We start from the raw sequence: 26,650 nt of genomic DNA, 5'->3' as shown, positions 1-26,650 counted from the left end.
TGCTTCATTCAACTGGGCAAAGCTGTCTGCTGATGCAGATTTTAGATCACAGGCAGACGCTCAAGTCTAGAGTAACACAAATATACAGAAGTTGACAAGCTAACCACCATATAGCTTGCTGTGTTATATAAACAATATGGTGGAAAATGCCAGCTCTGAGCAAAGCCATAATGAAGAACCAATTAGAACCTGTTCTCAGAGAGTTACTCTGTGCATATTTAAAAAAACCTTTTGAAGTTAGTGAATAAACAAAGTGTTTAATCTAAGTCATGTCCCTCAGCAGCTGAAAAGTTTTCAGCTGAAAAGCTGAAACTTTTTTTGCTTCCAAACAAAGTCTGCAAAAACTATTCTTTTATTTATGTCAAAAATGAGATTAAGAAAAAGGCAATAGCACAGATGAAAAAAACTGGAAAAACATCTACTTTCTCTCCTCAGAAATACTCCAAATATCATCCCCACCAACTCAAACATCATACTTAGTTTACAGGTCTCATAAGTTCTTACCAGTTAACATATCACAAAGACTGGTCCAAAACCAAATCCTGTTTAGAACAAAAACAATGTAACTGACAAAAGCACTCTTTCTACTTATATCAAAGTCCTACACACAGCCAACAAGGATCTCATTGATCATTAAGCCTTCAATTCCAAATACACAAGAACACATATGTGTTTTATTCCAAAACATTAAACTTTGCTTATGAAGTATCCTACTTTCATATAGAACTACATGTCAAAGTGATATGCTACTTAAATACTACTACTCCTAAAGATTACTTAAGACTAATAATATGCAAAAAGATAACTACCACTATCATTTAATGCCACTAATAAATTTTTTTGCAGCACTGGTAAAGAAAGTTCCAGTACATGGGACCACTTCCATTACTCTATGCCAATACAGTGAAACATTGCTAACAACTGAAAGGAACAATCAACTGCTCCATGTCCAGAAATGATCTTATTGTGTGCCTCACAATACCACTTCCAAATTGCTCCCATTCAAAGTAAATCCTATGGCATCACTGGGAACTAAGCCAGGAGGGCACAATTCTTCAACACACATGGTAACAATGTCAATATACAGTTAAGAAAATGACAAGTAAGTACCTTCCACCCCCTCCCCTCCTACTATATGAAAAGAAAGCTTCATTAACACATCTGCTTCAGTTTACTGCTGCAAAGGGAAACTTTTATCATCATTACTGCTTCCTTAAAAACCTGCAAAGAGTCACTCTTCACTGAGGAGTGCTCCAAGAGACAGTTCAGACAGGGTTCATGCTGTACCATTTTGAAGGTGCAATCATAGCAGTAATTCTAAATTTGGAGGTAAACACTAAATACTTTTCAAAGTGGTAGTAAAACCAGTAAGAACTATAATACCCACAAGAGCTAAAATTCATCCAAACCACAGTTATTGCAACATGACTACTGACAACAGAAAGTGAAGAATCACATTAGTCCAACTTCACTAATGCCAATTTGCTTACATGCATACATGGGGAGGGAATGACAACACCACCAGCTCATATACCCCTTTTCAAATACAGACCCCTTTCTTCTTTTAGAGAAAAGCACACATCACTGTTACAGCACAAATTGCAAATAAACAGCATCTGTATTTCTACCCTTCCATGAGCCTAGTATTATTGCTTGTACCTTTAAACAATGCACCTCAAAATCAAACTCTAAAAGCTCCTATCAAGTTACTATACTGAACATGAATTGCTGGTAAAACTCCAGCAGAAAACCATTACAGGCATCCCCTGTTCATTGTGACTCAAGTATTGACGTTATGGGGACATCAAACAAGCCCAGTCTAGAGAAAAATGGGTTTGCATTGTTTCTTCCAGATTAAGCCAGTCTTTCAATACTCAATGTAATAGGAGAGAGATTCTGCATTTAGAACAGACCAGAGAGAAGTTTGGAATTTCCAAGGTCTTCATACAAGTGAACAGTAGCAGCTCAGCAAGTTAAACTGGCAGAGTTTTAACAAAAGAGTTTTAAGCTGTAGAAGTGTCAAAGATTACAGAAAGACATACATTAGCACTTCAGCTTGGCAGCACTATAATTCTCCTGACTCTCTCTTTTTTAACACCTAAATCAACTAAAGTCTCTTGCATTCACTCCAGCTAGAGCATAAAAGAGATCAAGGCAACTCTAATGCTATTACAAGGCCATCTGGCCATACCACACACTTACCTTGGATTATTAGCCTTCACACCCAAGTCTGAAATTATAAGTGACAAACTGCATAAACTCTCCAAGCTTTTGTCACTTAATCTGTATTTTGGAAATGCACACTCCTCAGCCACAAAAAAGCTTTAAGAAAAAAGCTGTTGCATTTCCAGCATTGAGAAAGCTATTTATACAAAGCAGAAATGCAATCAAGTACACAAGTTCAGACAGTATCGAAACCTGTCCTTGCTCGAAGGGTTATGATTGCATATCTATGACCAAAGCGAAGTAACCTCCAACACTTCAGAAGGTGTGGCCCTTTAGTCTGCTTACAAACTTTGTGGCTAATTTTAGGCATGAAGCAATAATCCTCTACAGTCACATTACTGTCTGATTCCATGTTTTTAATAGGGAAGGGGGGAGTTGGGAGTTTTCAATCTTTGCATATTGGTTTGTTGTTTATTGGGGGAGGGTAAGAAATAGGTGGATCTAATAAAGTGGCTGAATAAAATCTCACACTGTCTGCACAACAACATCAATAAGTAGTATGGATCAACAGAAGAAATTCTATAAAGGGAGACAGTTGCCATTAAGGATCAGTGTCCACCATCTCTGCATTTCAATGATTTCTACTTCAGAGCATACCATATTATAACCACAAGTGACCAACATACACAAACTGCTCTCCTACAACACTACTTTCAGCTCAGTTTCATCCAAAAAGATTCCAGTTCAAGTGCTCCAAGACCATTCCACATTAGCCAAAACACAGCAGGTAAGGATGCCTGACTGGCTTCAAAAGACCATTCTCAGCTCCAACTAAAATACTAACACAGATAAATCTTAAGTTCAGTTATTTGCACAGTGTAAGCATATTACTCAAACTAGTCTTTCCACAGTTTGTTTATTCTATTTTAACCGGTTTTACAGCTGAAACTGAAGAGTTTCATTTTGCTAATGACAAATTCAAGAAGACTGAAAATAAATTGTCTCAGGCATCCCAAAAAACCCCATAATGTAAGAAAAGGTGTATTGTTTTTTGCTCAGTGTTTGTTTGGGCTTTTGCTGGCTCTTTTAATATAGCAGCAAAAGCAGTGTATCACTGAAGTACAGCAAGGCATCACAAGACACATCAAGTTGTGGACTCTAGACCCTCCTGTGTACTGCTCAGCAGCAGAACTGAAACACACTATACCACTGCATGCTAGATACATGGAAGGGTGAGTCCTGGGAGGTTTGTGTCTAAAGGCAGGCACCAGCTAAAAACTTATCTGAGAGCCTGTCATCAACAAATTTTTTAAGGACCTGACAGATCTGTCTTACATTGGTCCTTGTACAATAGCCATTTCTGCCCAGCACCTTATTAAAAATGAGATGCTGGTGACAGTAAAAGATGACAAACTCATTTTAAATTTTATACTAACCACCATGTTTTAACCAGGCCTTTTTATAGGCTTTGCCAGCTCAAAATGCTTGCTCAGAAATGCAAAGGCAGGGGAGGTCCTGTTCTAAAGAGACCCAGATTCAAAGAGGACTGTAAGCTTCTCCCATCCTGCTTACTTTAGCTGGGACCTCTCATTCTGATAAAGGTCTAACACAGTTTAAAAGTGCAATACACTCTTGCTCATGGAAGTCTGGCACAGGTTTGGTGAGGGGTGGAAGAGGTCCAGTCATTTCAGACAAGTGAATCTTCAATCAATGTATGTATGACAGCATAACAGATCACAGTACACCAAAACGATGGATGAGTGACTTCCTTAAAAGAAAACAGTGCTACCCTTAAAATGCTTCAGTTTGTCTGACTCACTCACTGTGGAGCTTCCCCCTGGCATTCTACTGTAAAATCTGAACTACCAGTAGATATCTGAAGAAGAATCCCCCATCTCATCTCCAAATAACTTGCCTCCAATCCATTATTCTAGGGAGAGCTTTATTCACTCCAAGTGAAGTTCCATGTAAAAGGAAAGAGTTAGTAGGGCAATAACATCCACTGAGATGCAGAGACAACACAGAATGGGCAGAAGGAAATGAAGGGCTTACTATGCCTCTGTTAAAAGAGCTATTCTCTGAAACCAATTCTAGCTTACAAAATAATCAGCTACATAAGGTAGCAACTTCCCTTTCCTTATGCCACATTATTTGAGGGGAGAAGCCTTGTGATTATCATCTGCTTTTCCACTTGTACAGTAGACTAGTTTAGAGAAAGTGAAGGCACATTTTTCAGATTGAATTCTTCCCAAAGTTCCTTAGAAGTTGGCCATTCTTCTTCTTCACCCATTCAACAGTTGTTCAACTTGTTCTCAGTTAGACTTGATACTAGTAAGAAATATACGTCATCTTCATTAAACTTTATAGCCCAGTTCCTTCACAGTAAAAAGCTTTTGTGCCCCTGACCTGTAATATTTTAACACTCATCCCAAAAAAAAAAGAAAATCAAGCCCAAGGTACACATATTCAACAACTGCACCAGTAATATATCTGAGGGAGTAAAATAGACAGATCTGCCTCCCATCACACTATAACCTTTCTTCATCAGACTGATCTTTTAACAAAGTTAAAAACACATATCCATACAGGATTCACTCACAGCAGTAACAGTACAGTCATCCATGAAACAGTTTTAAGGATCTTCTTTGTTCTGCACTGCAGAGGCAACCACTTACAGAGCAAATACAATATACAATCTGGTCCACTTGCTCACTGTATCAGGCACATTAAATGATGGCAAAACTTTTTTTTCTTGAATTATTCAACTTCTGCACAGGATTTATATGCAGTGCAAAGGTAACAGAGTACCAGTTAGTCTTGTCAGAGGAATATTTTCCCAGATTCCCAGTAACAGACTCTCCCTGTCATCCCCCTCCGGTATTTTTAATATCAGGGAAGACAGGGAAAGAATTTGTTACTACCTGTGATTTATGCAAAACAGCTTTCCCCCCCCCTATAGCTAGCTCTACTACTGCTATTCTAGCTGAACATGTATGATGGTGAGTTATCCATGGGCTTATCCCATGCAGTAACAGTACATGTAATATTTCAGAGGCAAAAAGATTTTATGGAAGTTTCAGTGCTTGGATTGCAAGGTGGAAAACATTATTCTCTAAATCACATGCATTTCAGTGTTATACATTTGAACACTCAGAGATGGCAGTCATACCTTCCTCCTACTGCGTCGTCTTGTGGCTGGGCCCCGGCAGTGTTCCTCTGTGAACGTCGCAGTGACCCCCCTGGATTGTTATTAGGCCGGTTGGACATTGGCACCTCTCTCCTGAAGGGACATACCCTTTCTAGACACTATCATTCACTGAAAGACAAAGGAGGAAGAGCCATAAGATACATGGCATGAAGACTCACCGCCACACCTCCAGAGACAAATGTAAACTTTTACTGTTTAAGCAAAAACTGAAGACAAAAGCTTTCAAACAATTTTTAGTTCAAAGACACATGGACAAGGTTCTTCTCAAGACATTTAGAACCTTAATACAGAGCAACCAGGTTTTGGTATATATAGCATACAGATGATCTACTGAACTAAATGGCTTTTACAGATCCCTTCCAACCCAAACTACAAACACCTCTATGATTTTGTGATGACACACTTCCTTTCTAGCAGGCTTCTCTAATTATAAGGAGACAGGACAAATGCAATTTAGGAGAATCTGTGTTTACCAACATAAAGGAAAAACTCAGTGCTTGATAGACAGCAACAGCACTCAAGTATTTTAACTTTCACTGTAGGAGATTACAAAGCCCATTTCAGGAATAAGAAGCAGTATTCACAACATAACTACAGTGTTTTCCAAACAGCTTCTTTCTCTAGTCTGATTTATGCAACTTTCATTTGCATAAAGCAAGATATACAGTCATTCAAGAAAAAAAATCTAGCTTTATAATCAGGAAGTTCTGTTCATGAGAGCTAAATTAAAGGGAAAAGGTATTTGAGACAAAAGGATTAATGAGTGCATACAATTGTTTTTTAAAAATTATCTATGATGGCTTTGTATTACTACTTCTGGTATTGCTTTGTGACTGCGAGAGGTCTACATATATTAGTTTGGTAGTTATTTATTAAAGACTACCATAACCCCCAGCCACAGTCCTCTGAAAGAGACATATTTCAAAAATAAGCCTCGGTTAATTCCTCAGTGAAGAGAGGTGACTTCTGTATCCTGTGCTAAATTGGTATTTCCATGTAGAGCATAGCAACAGGACCACAACTAGCAAATCCAGTTTCACTGTTTCTAATTTTGTGGAATCTGGTAAAAAAAAGGTACTTGCAGGTGAAAAAAAGAAGCTGTGAGAAGGAAAGTAACCCAAGTTTAAGAACTCAGTAGTTTATATACTGATTTGGTATACCGATTTGGTATCCAGAGCACAGTAAGTAAGGAGTCTGTCATGAAAAAACTTAAAACACTGTAGCTTCAGATTCAAATGTCTCCAATGAAATAATTTTCAAGATCCAGCATTGTCAGTAAAAACAGTGAACAGGTGATTGTCTATTCTTCTGAAAAGGGCTCATAGAAGTGAACAAAAGTGATAGGAAGGGAAGGGGGGGACAAAGAAAGAATCCTAAATGATGCAGTTTTACTGTAGGCCATAAGAAACCCAGCCTATAAACTCACATTATGCAAGCCATTATGATGCTACAAGGAACACACATATCATCCATACACCTGTGCAGCACAGGAAATTATTGATCAGGATTCTGCTAGCTCAGATTTGGTCTTGTTACACTGCAATAATACAACCTAATATTGAAATGTCACACTTAGCATGCCAGAAATACTTTAAAAATATTTCCAGGAATTGAATAATACAAGTTAGGCAGAAGAGCTGCTCTCCATCCTAATCCCCACATCACAGGAGCCAAAAGCATCTTTTTAAAGTTTTTCATGTTCTTTCTACTAAGAAGTCCAACATAGCAGCAAACAGCAAACATAAAGTAGAATTAATTAATGAATCACTTTTACCTTCATTTATTTTGGTTGGGGTTTATTTTTACCTTATGCTTAGGAATTTGAAAGAATGCAAGTAAACCATAAAATACACAATCCCACAAAATACAGTTGTTTGATGAACCTCTTAGATAGAAGTCCTGATGACTAAGTTGAGAAAGCTATAAACATTGCTACTCAAAAGGCAACCATTCCCTCTTCACAATTGTTTCCTCTTATTCAAACTCCTTAATCAAAGCCAATATTCCCACTAACAGAAAGTTTTAAAGCTTTTCAATAACATGTAACACCATCAATCTACAACTTCTTATACTTTAGAGCACAAAAAGATTTACAACAAAACAGAAAAAGCTTGCAACTCCTGGAAATCATGCCAGCTTGCTGGTGTAGCCAGACCAGTCGAGGAGATCATGAGTTGTAGCATTCTCTTCAGAACACCAATGCAAGAAACATTAGCATTAACCAGGCTGAAAGCTGAGCAAGGGCTCAGCACCTAGGGAGTGCAGCTGAAATCAGTCACAGGCACTGCCAAATGTTTCTGTGCATTCTCTTTTTATTTCCTTGTATTCAAACAACAAATTAAAAAAAAAAAAACAACTCTGCTATCAAAAATGAGGCACATTTTTTGCATTTTCTAAAAGGAGGGAGTAGTGTCCCCTTCTGCACGAAGTTCAGCTGGCACTGAAACAGTACTAATGTCCAACTTCCAGTCATACTACAAAGATGGTTGCCACAGAACTATTGTCTCACCTTGTACTGATTAAAATGTGCATTCCAGCAGGTTTCACTCTGCAAGAAGCAGTGCTCATCTAGACCTCTGCTACGTTAGCCACGCACTTTCCCACCTAGGGCCAGAACACGGGCTTCTCCACACACCACCACAAGAGTCAGCTGAAGAAAACATCACACAGGCAATCCTGGCCCTTCCTAGAGAAACTTTAGTTTAACACTGATCTGCCTGAGTGTGCTGGTTTTGTCTCTGACAAAGCTGAATTTACTCTGAAGCGGCTGGTACATGGCTGCGTTTTGGATTTCTGCTGAACGCAGCATTGATAACAAGAGCACAGTGTTGATAATACACATGTTTTTGTTATTGGTGAAAAGTGCTTAGACAGAACCAAGGCTTTTTCTGCTTTTTGTACTGTCAGTCATACTGGTGAGGAGGCTTGAGGTGCATGGGAGGCTGGGACAAGACCCAGCGAGGTGACCCAAACTGACCAAAGAGATATTCCAGACTACATGACTTCATGCTCAGTATACCAACTGGGATATTGATAGGAGGAGGAAGGGGAGGACATTTAAAGTAATGGTGTGGGTGTGTCCCTCCTGGAGAAAGCTGAACACCTGCCTAACAATGGGAAGCAGTCAATTCTTTGTCTTGCTTTGCTTGTATTCATGGCTTTTGCTTTTCCAATTAGACTGTCTTTACTTCAACCCACAAGTTTTCCAGTTTTAACCCTTCCAGTTCCCTTTCCCATCCCACTGGTAGGGGAGTGAGCAAGCAGCTGCCCAGTGCTTGGTTGCTGGCTAGGATTAAACCATGACACAGGGTTTAGCCAGACATTTTAAGTAGTCTGTGCTTAGATGTTATGTAGCACAATGTGTTGTCATACATACGGTATTTTCAGCTGTGTAGAAGAATGAAATGACAACCGTTTTATCTTGTAAGGCATCTGTCAAGATGATGTCCAGAGTTATCTTCTATATTGATACCTCTCAACTGCATTTCTTACTGTGTACTTGTTGCCGTATGACTCCCAGTTTGCTTTTAAATATAATGCAGCTTCGTGATTCAGCTGTGATCTTTAACATTGAAATGCTAACTTAAGTCTCACTGCAAGCCACACAATACCATGTGCCCAGTTAGTCCAGCCATGAAGAAGACATTTTCACAACTGTGCCTTTCACGTGCTAAAACAAGAGCCCAGAGGTTCCTAAATCTCAGCTGTTCTCATTCATACTTGTCCATCTATCTATGAGCTCACTCCAAGCACTTAGCTGCTTCTTTCCCAATGTCAGACACCTATATTAAAAAAAAAAACACGTGCAACTTGGTAGAGACCAGCCGAATGCATCAGTGCAGTCCTGCCAGATTTTAAGACAGTTTCCTCAACTACACTGATTCTTCCTCACACCCACAATAACAAAATGCTACAACCCTTCATCAGACCTCCATGCTCCCACAACAGACAATGCTATTTTGGAATTTTTAAGCTCAGGTCCCCTTCTAGCATAAAGTTATCAGCACACAAGCTTTTTTAGTTAATGTTTCATAACTCCATATTCCTAGTTATGATGATGCCAAAGCATGGGCCTGCAGAGGCTCTCATCATAAGCAGATTCTTTAGAATGAGGATGAATTCCAAAGGCCAGCATTTCACATAAACCCACAACCAACCTTTTGAAGCCGTGTAACAACACTGCTATCTAGTGCTTATTATGCTGCATAGTATTTTTGAGTTTTAGCAAACACTATTTGATTACTATTTAAAGTCATCTTTGTTATTGTACAGGAAAGCAACTAGAATTAATCTACATTAGTCTGTAGACCTAACATACCCATTGCAAACACTATAGCTAATGTATGGTCAACATACAGCTTGGAGAGATTGTACAGTAACACAAGACAAAAAACACCTGTTACCTTGCAGTGAAACCTTTACCTTTCTTCTTGTGGAAAAGCCAACAGGAGACAACTAACATGCTTCCATGTTTTTAAAGCAAACTGCAAAAACAGAACTACACAATGAGCCTGTATCAGCCTTTGTTTAGCACCCAAATCATTCCCTGAAGGATACTAGGAGCTAATGTAGCTACCCTGACATAGACTACTGAGAGAAAAAGACAATAAATAAACTGAAGAACTCCAACACGCTCTAGGGCCACTATAGGGTAACACAGCAAATCAGTACCAATACCTATAAAAAAATTAACTGAGCTCTTCCACAAGTGCCTTCTTAATCTACTTGCATGAGCTCCTAAACTTGTTTGGGGTGTTTGTTCGGTTTGGATTTGTTCTGTTGTTTTTGGGTGGTGGTTTTCTTTTGGTCTTGGGTTTGAAGTTCCTTGCAAGAATCTAGGTTATCCAAGAGTTTTTTTTCAGACTTTTGCACTCCCCTGAATATTTCAGGATATGCCTAGCACCTCTGCCTATATTGCTCCATTATAATACTTGTTACCTGACTGGAGCTGAACTAAGTACACTGGTCAGCATCCTTCCTCTCTCATAGTTTAGCCCAAAAAAACCTGGTGCCTTACTTAACGCTGCTGCAGCAATCCAGCTCCTCAAAATTGTACAGACTTACTGCCCTGAAGTCAGTATTAGGCAAAAGGGGGGGGGGGAAGAAGGAAAAGACAGGAGGATGTTTATATACCTTGCAAGTTCAGAACATTTTCTTCCAGCAAGTTGCACATCTTGCCAGCCAGAACCCAGAATTCAGTGTACATTTCAGAAAATATTAAACTTCAGATTTGTATTCCTTTACTTCAATGATTCATTCATTTACATGATCAACTGTTTCTCTGATAAATCTTGTCACTTAAGATAGAAACAACACTCTAAATATAAGCATTTAAGAGCTCAGACTTCAATTGTGACTAAACTGAAGAAACTACTGCCTATAGTTTAGTAACTGCTGAATTGTTTCAGATTTACATCATTTTCAACTGATCTCAGCTGCACCTCATTTTTGCTCACTGTTCACAAGATTCTCCTCATCTACCCGCAGACACACACCTCTTTACTTGCCTTACAAGCAAGCACTTGCAAGTACTCAATTACTACTTCTACTTCAATAGCTGACTTAAATTAAGATGACTTTTTAGTCCAGGCAGTTGCTTTAAACTCAGTCTTCTGCAGCTGATTTTGACACAATATTCTCCCTTCCTATACTCTCCAAATTCAAGAGTTATCCACTCATCATTGGTCCTTTTCCACTGAGGTCCTCACCTTAAACAGATTCTAAAGCTCCACACAGGCTGAAGTTTGTATTTTCAGTTCAGCAGCCTCTTATCCCTTCTGGTTGTAGAAGTAGCTCATGGAAGAATTTTCAGGAGTGGATACAATAACAAACTGCAAACTTCCTAGAAAAGTTTTCTGCAACATGTCCTAAACCCTCATCATCCTCCCTTCCTCCAGACAGAAAACTTCTGTACACAAACAAGGGGAAAATACGTTCTCCCAAGAGCTGCAAGGCACTGTCAGGCACAGTCAGGTGTATACATTTCATCTGCATTCATGCAAACCCCAGGTTATTCAGCTGCATGAAACCACTGAACCTTAAGAAAATAACAAAACTTTCAACATAGGAAGACCAAGCTAACAATTTCCTTATCTGTTCCCAATTCTACCTTCTCCCCATGAATAAGCTGTCTTCATGATTCCGATGCCAGAGTGCACTAAGGCTTCCCTGCTGTACTGCATTTAATGATGTAGAACTCACTCATGGTGATTTTATCAGAATAACTTCCTTTGATACAAAAACCACACAAAATCATACTGGATCACATATTAGGCTGAACTGTATTCTTTTTGTATTTTCCTTCTCCAGGGCTAGAGAAGAACTAGAGAACTACACACACTGAACTGCATACGAAGACTCTAGAGCAAATTCAGTACATACATAAAAATCTCCAGGATAAACAAGACTCTACAGCCTAATTGACGTAACATTACCTCACTGCTAAGAAGACAGACAAGCAGGTATCAAGGAAGCTTCTTCTGGAAATAAGCATGTACAGTTGTAGGGAAATAGATTTCTACAACTCTGGCACAGGATTTCTGCAGATTTATATAGCTGCCTCACTTTTGTCACTTCTCTAGGAAGACATTAATAAGGAATCGATGAGAAGACAAGCAGAGTTTAACAGCATTCAGAGGCAAACTCCTCTTCAAACCAGATGCCTTTTTGATGCAGAGTTCAACTAAGTAAAAGAGTTAAGTCAGAATTATTAAAAAAAGCCTTGGCTGGAATGAATCTCTTGAGATGGTATGGTCCAACCATCTGACCAACTAGACAGCTCTCATTCTGAGAGGTGACAATTGCTAACCACGTTGACAAAATACAACGTGAGTCCTGAGCAAGACGTGAATCACAAGAGCTACCCTGAACAAAGGGGAAAAGGAAACAAAAAAAATCACAAATTGAGGTATCAAAGAATCACCATACATAAAAGCATGCAAAGAAGACACTAATAGAATATCAGAAACTTTAAAAATTCATACCATAGATGTCATTTCAAGTAACCTGAGACTTCAGATCTGTGTAAGACATACACATACCCAAGGACACGCTCTCCATCCCTTCCAAGTACAAGTGCTCTGAGAGAAGAGTTAACTACAGCCCAGCTCCTCACTGCCATCACACAGAGCTCAGAAAACCCTCCCTCCCCTTTGGTTCCTCAAAACCACAATCCAGTAACCTGGACTAACACAAAGAAGTAAGAAAAATGGGCATGTAAGCTACAAACCTCAAAGGAGTCCAGTCTCTGAAGATATTATAGATTAGGACCAGCTCATATGCCCATTTTTACTGAATAACTTAGGGCAATATGTAAGCTCTTAGCCATAGAATAATTTTCCAAGTTGCCAACAAAAAAAGAGAAAAACTTCAGTAAAATATTCTTCCTAGATTCATTTACAGTGGAATAATTCTTTTAAATTCAGCTTCCCTGGAATCACTGGAGTGATTTCAACATAAAGAAAAAAACTAAAATAAAATCAGTCAAGGAACAGGAGTTATTCCCTGTTCCACTGACTTTACAACAAACAGCCATCAGAAAATTAAGGCAAACTTCAGGTCTTGCTGCATTAGGAAGTCAGCTTTCCCTTTCCCAGACCTTCAAGAGGTCAGCCCTTGCCTACCCTTCTAGCCAAGGGAGTGGCAAGTGCTGAAGGCCACCTTGACAAAACAGCAAAATGAGTGGCTAAGAGCCTGAGAGGATGTAACCACTACATAGTTTTCCAGACTGCATTTATAAATATGTGTCTAATGACATAGACAACTGTGAAGACAAAGTCTCTGTACGAAAGGGGAAGGAAAAAGAGCAAAAAAGTCTGTATTTGTGATCTCTTACTGCTAACAGTAAGACTCTTACTGCTAAATACTCATTATCTGCAACCAGAAGTTTACAAGTTCCCACAGGCAGTAAGAACACTGAAAACACCTCTGAAAAGATGCATAGCACTACTTGCTAGAGGAATGCCCAGGCTGTCAAGCACTATGTGATCCAAAAGGTCATCCATGCCATGACTCCAAGCAAGCAAGGCAGCTCATTTACCTACTGACTTCTGGCTACTGTCCTCCTGCAAGGACTGGAAGATATGAGAAGTTAAGAAAAGGTTAAGAAAAGATCTAAATACATGTATCACATATTTCAGTGTTGATAAAAACAGTTTTGTGACAATGATTGAGTTGCAGAAGCTGAATAGTCTCCCCTGCTTCAAGCAGCTCAATTGAATTTGAAGTCATGAGTGCAGAGACCTTTCACTGAACCTGGTACAGGAAAAGAAAACTAAAGACTTCTTCAGGGACCTGTAAGAAAAGTAAAAACTTGTTCCATTAAGATTACAGAGAACTGACAACCATCATTCCTTTAGAAATAAAACAATGGATTGGCCTTTATGCCACAGCCTGAACATCAGTAAGTCCTTCTGGGCTGTGGAAAAGTCAAATTGAAATAGCAAATGGGGCACTACTCAAAATTACCGAGAAGTATAGGTACCACTGGCAGTCAACAACACAACCAACTTGTCAGCTGAAGACCCAAGAGAAACCTATGGATGAAGGGGAGGGCCACAAATTAGCTAAAAAAACTTTAAGCACCTGCAGAAGTTAGACAGCAGAACATTCTCACTCACCTGAATAGTTTAAAGGAACAAGAACACTAAAGCTTGTACAGGATACAAGCGCAAGCTCAGGAATATTAGGTCTGGCTGTACAACTGGTGTTCCCAGCTCATGGTACACAGGAATCCTGAGCTTCATTTCATTACTGAAGAAAAAAAAAAATCACTGTATTTGTGCACAGAGAACACAAAATCAGGTCTAATTCTTAACTGAACTCTTGCAAGGTGGTTAAGAGGGCTACCTAACATTAAGACAGTAAACACCTTCACTCCTATAGTCCTTTTTTCCCCCTCTGAAAAAACAGAATCTGCAGTCTGAGGAGAAAAATTAAGGAAGCTGCATGGAACAAATAAAATGGTCTCTTGAGGGCATCCCTCTTCAGTTCTGCCACATCACTGCTTTCTATCTCCTATGTCCATCAAGGACTGAAATATTACAATTTGTGTCAGTCTTTGGACTGCACTTTGGTTCCCAAAACAACATACACATCATCCAAAGGAGAAACTAGGAAAAATAGAAAGCATTTCATGTTTTTTTCTCTTGCTTCTCTGTAGTTTTACATTATGTATTGAAAGTGCTGTCAATAGCTACTATTCCTTTTGGTTTTGAGTGCACGAGTAATAGAGTTAACTATAAAAATAATCTCCTGGAACATTTACTCACTACTTCATTCAAAGAATTTGCCCTTGTAAAAAAATTAAAATATTAAAGTTATTCTTCTCCAAATAAACTAAATTTGATACTTTTCCATGTCACCATTCATAACTTGTCCAAACTAGTTCAGTGTAAGTTTTCCTCTACTGTATGATTTGACTTGAATTTATTAACAAAGGAAGGGAATGCTCTCACTGCGGCAGAGAGCCAAGACTCAAAGCTTCAAGAAAATATTTTCATGTTTACAACACCTGTAGTTTCTCTAAATTAAGTGTTCTGTATTATTTTGGCTTTTTAACCAGCTAAACATTAAGTTCTGTTGCATAATTCCATCAACTCTGCAGCAGTTAATTTTTTTTTTCCTACAGAGATATAAAGATTATCAAAAGTATAAGAATCCAGTCAATCTATATCAAGAAATAGTCTGATCTGGATAGCTGCAAGCTAACCAGAGACAGCTCAGCTTCAGAAGCCGCCCAGAGGTATTTAAGCCATGTCAGTAACACAAAAGATTTGTTAGACCACACAGAGAACAGGCACACACAAACATTGCAAATTTGCTGCAAAGTACTGAATCACATTTCCTATCTTTATTGATAGATCTTTTTTCCTTTTAGCACAGCAATAGGAAACAAAGGAAAAGTGAGGAACAAATATGTCCAAAGTTTTCATCTTTGTACACTTGTGTCACAGAGCAAAGTTCTTCTGCCAAATCAGTCCTACAAGAAGAACTTGACTTCACCTCTACAGGACCTTTAAAACTGTTACATACTGACAAATTCTACAATATGAGAGCCTCAGGATGCAATTCCGCTACCAGGTGTTAACAGAAGCATAGTTTCAACTGTAGTAACAATGAAAATAATAGTTCTTTTCCTTTTTAAAAATCAAACAAAAGCAGCTCTCCCTAACAGAAAAGAACACATCTTCCAACAGCCAAATTCTGACCAAAACCATGCTGTTTGTACATGAAGTGAACTGATATGAATTCTTCGTTTCTTGCAGACTTTTAATTAAAAATCATAAACAACAAGTAAAATCTTACATGATCTTCGATTTCAGACTCTCTAGAAACCCTTATTTAGTTGTCACTATCAGAACAGTGGTTTAAGCTTTCACAGCATAACAAAAAACATTAAAAAACAAAACAAACACAAAACCACATTGTCTGGCAAGAATGAAGACGACTCTACTCAGAAGACAGAATTTACTTGAATGAGGAGCTTTATCTTCTGTGAGACAACACGAATCAAAGCACAGAATCCTTCATGAAGTACAGGTCAGTGACACCACCAGAAAAGAAGGCAAGCTAAAAGCAGGTGGTCAAGCTAAGACCAAGTGGCGAAGTTCAGAAAAGAGGCATTTATTACCAGAGGAAAAGAAAGAAAAAAAATAGCTGAGTGATTTATACAAATTTCAATTTAGCAGCTTATTTCAGTACTTTCTTGCAAGTGAACCAAGAAGTACTCAAAACCATCACCACCAATGCTTAATGCCCAGCTGCCTTTGAGCTGCATAGCTCACATTTACTTACAACACTGAGTCTGAATGCAGAACCTACGACTCAAACACCAAGCCTCTTCCTTATTCTAATGCCATAGACCAGATGGTGCCTTATTTGCAGTTTGCCATTCACCTGCATCTGGCACACACAGCCCTTAAACAAAACCAAGCACAACAGCACAAGACAAATACTGATATAGTGCACGGCCATGTCCTACCTGCAGAGCCTGTTAGACAATACGTGCCCCAAATTGCAGCATGGAAGGTTTTCTGAGACCTGCCAAATTCCTAATCAACTTCTGCCAAGCTGTCTTAAATTACTGAGAGACCTAATGAGCTCAGTTACTAGTAAAACATGGTTTGGTCACACAAAGTTTAAATTAACACAAAATAATCTCTGCAATCTCCTAGACAATTAGAAGGGTACAGGCAAAAACAAAAACAACCCCCTCCCAAAAAAAAACCTAAAAAAATAAAAAAATTTAAAAAAAAAAATTAAAAAAAAAACCCAAAAAACACAACAACAAAAAGCCAAGAACTTTAATCAGCCACTACACTGAAGAAATTCAGAGACTAGATGTCACAGAAATTACTGCTGGAAAAAGAAACACAAAAGCCAGTTGACTTGTAGATGTGGATTAGAAAAGTGCCAGAGATGAGCTCAAGACCACAGGTCTAAGGGTATTATAAAAACAAGGTAAAGAAGTAGAAGACTGGATCTTCATTTTGATAATACCCTGCATCAGCTTTAAACCAGTTTACAAAACTGCTCAGTAATAGCAGCATGCCTTAAAGAGGAAAACTACAAAGCTAAAAACAAAAATTTCAAAAAATAAATTATGCTTCCAAGGCCAGATAGAAGGCACTCATCTGTTTTCTACTCACCTAGAGCGGGTCCTCAGATTTTTGCATCTTCAAAATATAATTTAGACAAGTTTGGGACAAATCAGGAGGATTTCAGGAGTTTTCGTGTTGTTTTTCTAATCACTGATATCTAGCACTGATTCAGACTAATGCCTGTTGAGGCTTCTTTCCCATACTGGCTCCTTGTTCTCCTGAACAGAGACTTCATCCAAATGCTACACAGAAAAGGTAATAGGCCTAATGCATAGCAAGAGCCCTACGCCACATGACACAATCTGGGAAATGGTTTAATTGCAGTCATTGAGGAAGAAATCCAATTAAAACAGGTTAAGTTTCCGGCTTCCTCAGCACTAGATCTGCATATGGATCTTTTGCTATCACAAGAACACTGTAAAAACAAAGAATTAAAACACATTTAAGTTTTCTCAACTGGGCAGTGCTTAAACCAGCAGCATCTTAGAATTATGTGCCAGAGACATATTCTCTCAACCACAAAAAAATTTATACATTTACATTATATCTTAGAGTGATGTAATTAGGAGCAAGCTCCAATACACATACCAAATTACTGACACAGGCACAATTAAAGACATTTACCTGGTATGAAATCATGAACCAAATTGCCTACCAAATATCTGTATAAACAGAAGTTCTGGGTAAAGCTGAGCAAAACGAAGCCACAACCCAAGAAACACCTGTTAAACACTAAGGATTACACTGTCTTTAAACTGATCCTATGAATTGTAAGATCATGACTTTACAGTGCTCAGAGCTATTCTTTCATGCCTAAATACAGGGAACAATATACAGTATAGGTCCCACAATTGTATTTAAGGAAGGTTCAAACTTTTACAGTCATGGAAAAAGTTGTCAGAAGACACAGTTTTATGAATGAATTAAATAACTTTATGGCATGCTTTTTTGACAAGTGTCTACACCACTCTGCACATTTACACCTTCTCAGCACTTCACAAGTAAATCAAGAGAATGTTGTGGGAACAAGGTGCTGTGCTTGATGCTGACTAAATATTAGAGCTCTCTGAAGTGCTTTTTAGCAAGATGCTAGATTTAGTCTTAGTTTTAAGCTAAACAAGAACTCGGCATCACCGAATACACACCAAGAAAGTCTGCTACAAATTCCTCTCCTCCTTCCCTTATGTGCAAGTACCACTAGGACATTTTTCTGCTTTACCTCACCAATGATTTTTACTTCATCTTTCCCAGGCTACCCACACACTTTCCTTGAACAAGAACAACTGTAACTATGCCCATATGTTACAGCTCACAAGACTAACAAGTTAACACTAATGAGGTGTTTTTCCTAGGGTCCTAGCATGGCCAGGTTTGTCAAAGTCTGAATTTCTTGTCAATAGTCAATCACATCAGGGCTGGAAGAAAGGCTCCTTACTTTCTGACAACAAAATGTTCCAATAGGTACTGCCCAAATCTGTTCAAGGCTTTTTGTTACCTTCCAGCTAAACTGCTGCTCTCTGATGAATACAGAACACATAACAGAAGAACACAATCTCTTCACCACCCTGAGACACTCATAAAAGAACAAGCAGAGCTGTTTTCTATAGCTTGATCAAAATGATTATTTAAGAAGATATTACAATAGCTGGTTTGATAAGCCTTTGCTCTTGCAATTTGCTCTGTGACCCAATCAGAATACTCAAAGAGTTGTCTCCTATGCTGGTGACCTTTCATCCAACACTAATGATTAACTATGCTTTATGAGCAAACCTACAACCTACTGCCCTGCAAAACAACACAATACTTTTGGCCTTGTCTAGGACCAAAAAAGAATACGGTGGAGAGGAAAGAGAGGAAAGGAAGACAGTGTTTCTCCTAAGTGCTTTGTGTATACATCAATTTAGATGTATATGATGTAAGCTAAGCAATGCATCCATCTTGCTACACTCCTAAAACACATTTTTGCAAACATGAAAATAATACCATACTGGTAATATGACACTGAACTGGAAGCAAAGTTCACTCAACTCCCATGCAAGATCTCTTGTCTTTCTGGTCTGGGGCTTTTTTTTTTTCTTTTAAGAATACCCATGAGACACTCCAGAACTACTCCACATCATCCTATTTACTCTCATCCTCTTATAAGCCATTTAATAAAATGCACTAGTAAGGAAGACAAAAGGATATTTAACTGGAGAGAGCAGCTTCATCATGGTGCAAGATAAAATAACTCTTTACAACACTTTAGTAAAAAACATACAGGGAATGGAGTGGCTTCAGGGAAAGCTAAAAGAATATGAAGTAGACAGGTTTGTAAAGAAAGACAGAAAATATCTGGAAGTGAGCCAGTTTCTTCCTTCTCCCGTGCACAGAAGAAGAACGAGCCCAGTTTCTTCCCTTCCCTCTGCACAGTATCCTACATACCACAGGTAAAATGTACATATTTCCTAAAGGCTACAGCCTCTCTTCTCTTCAATCTGTTTTGCAAACCAAAGACAGTTGGGAGCATGCACATCCTCATCCCCCATATGATTAATGAGCAAAAAAGCATTCTAGTAATCCCAGTATCTAACACCTCAATTTCCCAATGTCATGTCTTGGAAATACATCTTTTCTCCCATCAACTACTGGGATGAAGTACTAAGGAGAGCACCTCAACCCCTATTAGATACCAAAGATGCCAAATTATTGCACTGACTTTAGGTCTTTATTCTATGCTATTCAAAATTTATCTGTACATTTACTTTATATTTAAAGGCTCCCTTGACAGACCAGTTTTGGGACACAGACATCATGTACTGTTATTTGAAAACAGCCTGATCTGTCCAACACAAACCTTTTCCACATAATCGAAAGCTGATGAAAACACAGCTCTCCAAACATGCAGTTATCTGTGAAAAACTAATTGAAACTATTTCCTATTAAATGTCTATTTTGGTAGAAAGTGGAGGATATAAAGCATCTAACACAGAATTTCCAAAACAGAATCCTATAGTTGTTTTTTTCTTACATCAAGGGCAGAATATGCCACTAACATATTACTAACATGGTACTGTTTATTATATTAAACAGTTGCATGATAAGAGCCTGAAAGTGTCAGAAGTACTTTTTCATTTTCAAGGAAAACATTTCAGATGTGGCATCACAGTCTGTGTTTTATAATGGATACTTTTTAGATTAAAATGACAGCATAAATATTCAGTACATATTCAAGTATGACAGACGTTCTGAGCCAAACACCTACTTGTTTTTTTGGGTTTTTTTGTAACTCCATTAATTCTAAACTTAGTGGTGATTACACTTCCTTATACTCTTCATACAATATTTAACTCACTACTGAAGTTACAGCACAGACTAAGGAAAGAAAACAAACAGGCCAGACTTGAGGGCATTAGAGCTGTGAGTCTGCACTATGCAGCTGCTCAGCTGAGCTCCATTATATCTCTCAAAGAATACCAAGTACTGATGGAAGCTAAAAATCCCAACTGCATTTCTTGAGAGACATCCTAGTAAATATAGTCACCTAGATAAAATAGGAAGGCAAATTAGTTGCTCTAATCCAAAGCTACATGAAAGTCTTGGGTAGTTTCTACCTCTACCATATACATAAACAGAAGGTAGTTTATAACTATTACATGTTTTTATCCAAAGTTACACACACCTCAGAGGGTATGGGGATAGAGTACAATCATAAGCTTCACTATTATGCCAGTGCCAACCATTTTCATGTTAAAATTTAGCACATGAAACTTAGGCAGTTGGTCAAAAATATAAATTGCATCTGTAAAAGTTGACCTAGACAATTTAAAACCTGACATTTTGATCCATCACCAACTGTCACAAGTTAAACTTTTCAAATTCTGATGAGGCAACTTGAAATTACATCAGCTTCTCCTCCACTCTCCTAGCACAAACACTACTCCAGTCTATTCAAGTACAAAGAACAAAACAGTTTAAATGATAGCCAGTCACAAATTTGTATTTTCAAGTTATTCCCACTTCAAAGCTGGACCACCAACCTTCCCAACAATAGAGCAAACACACCCCAGAGTAAATGCATTTCTAGTTTGTTGTCATAACCTGGAACACTATTAAGTAGTAACAAACTACCCTGCTTTTGGATGCATCTAAGCTAAACTTAGACATTTAAATCACTATATTCTGCCATAGGTTGAGCTGCTGCTTCTAGCTGCCACAGGTTGAGCTGCTGCTTCTAACTGCCACAGGTCTGGGCTTGCACTAGTCACATCCTGCATTTGATGTTGTCAACAGAAAGCCCAACTCCTTCTGAAGTAGGCTTTTTAACCAGGTAGATCATATACACAAAGCAAGGATAAGGGTTCACAAGCCCTGACTCAGCTACATCTCACAGGGCTAGGTGAAAATTTGAGGAAATACAGTAGCTTGCATCTCCTCTACTTGTCACACTCAGTAATCTCTGAGCACCATTCCTCAATCCATAGGCACAAAACTCTGAGTTCTTTAATTCCTTGACTCAGTCGTTCAAAGCTTAGGCATGGCAGGTTAACATCTTTAGAATGCCTGGTATATGACAGGTATATGGCAGGTTAACATCTTTAGAATGCCTGAGAACTATCTCTCCTTGTATAGCTGTAACATTTATGACAACAAAGCTAGAATCAGTGGTATGAAAACTGAACACTTGTACATTCTTTTGCACTTCACTTTTTCTCCTCCTTAAATGGGCCTTTAGCTGACAACTAGGTATTTTACACAGAAATCAGGTATTTAAAGTCCTCCAGCCTAAAGTGGTACAAAAAATACAGTAAGGAAGAACTGTCTCTTTGCTTTAAAAAACAAAATTACTATTTAAAGACATACCCTTAGTGCTGACTGTATTTCCAGGAATAGGCCTTCTCCTTTCCTGAGAGACAAAGTCTATTTTTTTCAAATACTTTTCACAGGACAGTCTACCTTCCTTCCATGTGTCAGTAGTGCCATGACATTGTATTTGTTTACCCTATGAACTTATGTAGATAGACATTCTCACTGAACCAAAGTTTCAAAGTTTAGCAAAATGTACTTTCTGATGAGGACTACAGCTTCCACCCAGTGGGCTTCAAAGCTGCATTACAGCAAACACACTCAAGAAAGAATATTCTACCATTCAAACATAGCTGGACTTAAAACATTCACAAAAACTCTGAATGCGCAGTCAAAGGCCCAAGGTTTTGAAAAATAACTGGAAAATAGTGCCTCTGTAAGCTGTGGGTGCTTAAACACTTTTAACACTTGAATGCAGGCAATAATGTTCAACTTGTAATGGCATTAGTTCTTGAAATCATACTTCAGTAATGACAGGACATCAACAGACTCCAGAAGTAAAAGATTTTGGTTTTTGACAGCAGAACTCTGGGCACTTGTTACTGTTTCCTGGCTCACAGAACAGAGGTCATTCACATTTTATTTCTGTTTTGTTAAACCCAAGACTGTTTAAATTGCTGTTAAGTAGCATCCAAACAGATTGCATCATTGCAAAAATTTAACAGAAAGTATTTATAATGATGGAAGACTATTACCCATAGAAGAAAACTATGAACTAAGATGAAAGCTTTTATTACAGCCTTGCTTATTTCCAAATAACTACACAGGTGATATGGTTATCTAAACACAGAGCTGATCCCTTAAAACTCCCCTTTTTCCAAAATGATCAAAATCTGCAAGTCCCCTTTTCTCTCCTCTCCCAAAATAGTAAGGATATATCAAAATATGGAACAGTAAATTATTCTGAAGAGACACTTGCAATGCTATGAAGTACAATATTACCACTCAATATGGAGTTGCTGTACTTCAGTACTGAACCCAAAAAGCATTTTCTGTAAGCCAAACCCTGTCAGCATGTTCCAGTTCCTCCCAGAGTGATGCTGGAGGGGAATGGGAGAGGAGGTGTGGAAGAGGAACCAATGCTTTGGTGTATGCACCATTATCAAGTAACTTAGAATTCTCAGTGCTTTTGCAAAAACAGTGTTTATCTGAAATACTCTACCCTATCACAGTGGGCCTTTGTCAAGAGACATGAATTCCCACTGAAAACCAGAAGGGTGATCTTAAAGTTAACTAATAAAACCTGTATTGCTTAGCCTGGCAACAAGGTTGTAAATACTTTCAGTAAGTGCTAAGATCAAAACATCAACAGAAGAAAATAAAGAGTGGATAGTATTGATACAGTTAGCAGGCAACAGTTAAAGAGAATCTTTCAGGCTGGAAATTAGATGATCCTAAATTTTGAGACATGACATGCTGAAAGAATATCCCAGGAGGACTGAAGAATTAAAAATGCAAGTATGAGGTTTATTACTAAGCCTACTCCCAGAGAGAGTCTTCATTGTCCTTACAGAAAACTAACAAGTTCTGTTGTCCTACTATGCCCACCAGAGAGAGGAGATGCTCATGATGCTCAGGTACAAAATCTCTTTCAAGGCTCAGTTCCTACAAAAAACTAGTACCCTCTTTGGATCTTTTGGCTAAGGAAGTAACTAGAACATCATTCTTGCTATTGTTCTTACTTATCTTGCTATGCATTCTTACACCCCTTTCTCAGAAGGTGTAAGAAGTCAGAGAAGACAGTGCAAAGAAGCCAACACTTCTAATATCTAAAATTTGAGAAGCTTTTACTACTGTCCTTCTTGTCCCATGGTACCTACCACTGAAGCTCTGTTATGACTGAAGAGAGAAAACTTGTCCCCACACCTTCTCCTGGGGAAGAGGAGGGAGGCAGAAGACAGCCCTACATAAAGCAAGTCATTGCAGTAAGCAGCAAGTTCTAGGATTTAAAAATAAAAAACCACAAACCATATACCACACTTTTGGATAGGGTTAGTCTGTGCAGAGGTTGTTTATCCAGCTTGATCCTTCTATTGCTGTGTCACTCTGTGCCCATATGTTCATGTTTGATATCTGCCACATGGGGGGGGGGGGGGGGGGGGGGGAAGGAAGGAGGGGCGGAAACTTGCCAAAGTTAATATATTCCAAAAACCAAACCAGTTATTCCATTTGTGGAAAGAGTTCCATGTCAAACTACCAGACAAAAAACATAAGAGTCCTATGAAAGTGCAACAGAGAAAGTTTTGTAACCGAGTTGCTAACATTCAACTCAACTGATGTTTCAGAGTGGGTTACACAACAGAGAAAGTCAAAATCTAATTGAACGCTGCTGTTAGATCAATTAGCACTATCACCTGCTGTCTGGTTTTGATTTGCCATCTTACTGAGCTGACTTTCCAAGCAGCCTGACATCATCTTGGTGAAGGAAAACAGTATTGCAAATCTGTGAGACTAAGGAAGAAACCATTTCTTAGCTGAAGGGGAACAGCTTTTAAATTAAGACACACTATACAACTTGGTAATGCAGAGCAATCTACATGGCTTACTTCCAATAAAAGTTTTTAAGATGCTCCAACACCACTAAAATAGGATAAAAATTATTTCAATTAAAATTAATTAATTAAAATAATAGTATAGATGAGTCCTAATAGTTTCCAGTAATTGCAAAGTAGATGTGAAACCAACAAACAGATGCCACAAACAGAAGCAACACCAGTTTAGCACAGGCAGACGGCTGAGAACAGGTCGAGGGAGTTGAGTGTTCCTGATAGCACTACAGGTACTACCAACAAGAATCACAGTTTGCATTCAAGTGTGAGATCTCAATCTGATATAAGCCCAAGATTTCATCTGAATAAAATAAATTAATGAAGAAGTTTTGAAAAACAGATGATACAACTGTTTATCCATTGCCTTGTTATTTAATAGGAAACTATTTTATTTAAATTACAATAGTTTTAACAGCTTTTGGCTAAGTCTGTGACAGAGGAAAAGCTTACAGGGAATATACTCCAGGCAACCTCTGGAAGCCATAAAGCATAGCAACAAGTATGGTCACTGCATTGTATTTTGAAAGTGACAGATCGAGATTACTTGGCCTGTCACTTCAGTGGAGTCTCATAGGCAACTTTGTATTTAGTTTAAGTGTATTCCCAAAAATTAACTCATCACTACATTCCTATTTACCCCCAGTTTTTAATTATAAAGTTCTCAGGTTCTAGCTTACTTGAGTTCCTCTCCATAAAGCACAATAAAGTTGGAATTTTCAGTGCACATTCTGTTCCAACTCTGGTTTGAGTTGGATAATACATCAAGAACCTCTAAACTATTAAAAAAAACAACCCCAGTATGTCCATAGTGCTCAAATATGTCAACATTAACAGAAGGCATTAAAGTGGTACCATTCCTTCACATCATAAATTTCACAAAATTCATCTTTCCTCTTCACAGCTAATCTGAAGAGAGCTCACTTTCTACCCACTCAATGAAGCATTTAAATGTGCAGACTGAGGTGTGCAATGGCATTTCCCTTAACATGCTTGTTCCAATTCCAGTTACAAAGTGCTGGTTAAAGTTCTGAGGGGCTGTCAAGAGTCAAGTATCCAGCATGCCTATGTTCATTTGCAAGTCTACAAATATACAGCAGAACTATACCAACTTAAGAGATGCCATAGGAAATACGTGTTTGTCAAATTTCCTCTATCTTACTTTTGGCAAAGGAATGTATCTGTTCTTCTGCCAAGCTTCCTGTAACTGAGTAAGAGAGTGAAACTAACTTCTTTAATCCACAGACTTATAGTATAATTCAAGTCTTAATTTTTATTACCAGTCTTTTATTGTAGACTATTATCTGCTAAATACAACAGGCAGAATATTACCAGAGTAAGATATGGCAGCATCCACTGTCATCATATAAACTTGAAAAACACTGTAGAATAGACTGCAGCAGATCTTTAAAGTACAAGCCGTAACACTTGAAATTATGGCTTGAAGTTTGCTGAAGTTATGCGGCTTCCATCCCTTTCTTTAAATGAGATTTAGCTGAAATTGTGTCATCTCCAGCTGTTTAACTTAAAGATCTCATGTGTACCTACCTGGCTATGTACCTGCTTCTCAGGTGCTGTTCACTCAGGCTTACTGACACAGCTTATGACTGTCTGCTGTCCTTGTTCAGCTGAGCTATTTCTTACCTTCCCCTCACCTCTGTACAATGGGTAAGTTCATCAAGCCATCACACCTGAAACAACTGCAAAGCTCAATATAAGTGAAATTACAGTTTGCAGTCAGTAAGTTGATTATAAATAAAAAGTAGCCCCAAAATAAAGAGGAAGAAAACACTCTCTAAGGAAGACAGAGTTCCAAGTTTAAATTCAGCATACAGTCTATTAATATGCACCCTCAGTTACTTCCTTCATTTGTCCTCTTTAAATGCACAGCCACATCTCACCTGTGATCAGAAGATTCAGTTACACTGCACACACCTTCCAGGACAGGACACTCCCTACACTGAATAAGCAAATTACATAAGGGATTTGACATTAGAAGACACAGAACATTATTAACTTGGATAAGATGCCATCCTCTAGCCCTGTCATTAACCACATCTTACAATATTACCTTGTCCAAAAACACACATCTACCACATATTCCACAAAGGCATATATAATGCAAAGAGAGCTTCTCCTCACTAACTGCAGGAGTTTAAGTAAGCAACTAATCATTATACAAGTATCAAGGACATGTAATTCAAGTCCCTTAATGAGTGGGTGGGATGCAGGTGTGTGTTTTTCCTTTTCTTTAGGGCTGGAGGGAAGGGGGAGGAGGGCAGGCA

At 38.4% G+C, this 26,650-nt stretch overlaps 1 protein-coding gene across 14 annotated transcripts in view; it reads right to left on the bottom strand.

The window, feature by feature from the left end:
• Positions 1-26,650, bottom strand: part of TRIP12 (thyroid hormone receptor interactor 12) — an 80,083-nt gene that overhangs the window by 47,192 nt on the left and 6,241 nt on the right. For 6 of the 14 annotated variants that reach the window (XM_053986506.1, XM_053986515.1, XM_053986517.1 and 3 more), the window contains exons 1-2: positions 23,640-23,858; positions 5,336-5,482 (exon numbers count right to left, since the gene is read on the bottom strand). In XM_053986506.1, coding sequence (XP_053842481.1) covers positions 5,336-5,433 — 98 coding nt within the window. In that variant the 5' untranslated portion in view covers positions 5,434-5,482; positions 23,640-23,858. Of the gene's footprint in view, positions 1-5,335; positions 5,483-13,992; positions 14,126-17,022; positions 17,178-23,639; positions 23,859-26,650 lie in introns of those variants that run through there. The other 8 variants (XM_053986510.1, XM_053986507.1, XM_053986511.1 and 5 more) reach the window with 5 other exon arrangements.

This window comes from Vidua macroura, chromosome 10 (assembly GCF_024509145.1).
Source record: "Vidua macroura isolate BioBank_ID:100142 chromosome 10, ASM2450914v1, whole genome shotgun sequence".
Taxonomy (NCBI): Eukaryota; Metazoa; Chordata; class Aves; order Passeriformes; family Viduidae; genus Vidua; species Vidua macroura.
This window is presented reverse-complemented; position numbering and strand designations above follow the sequence as displayed.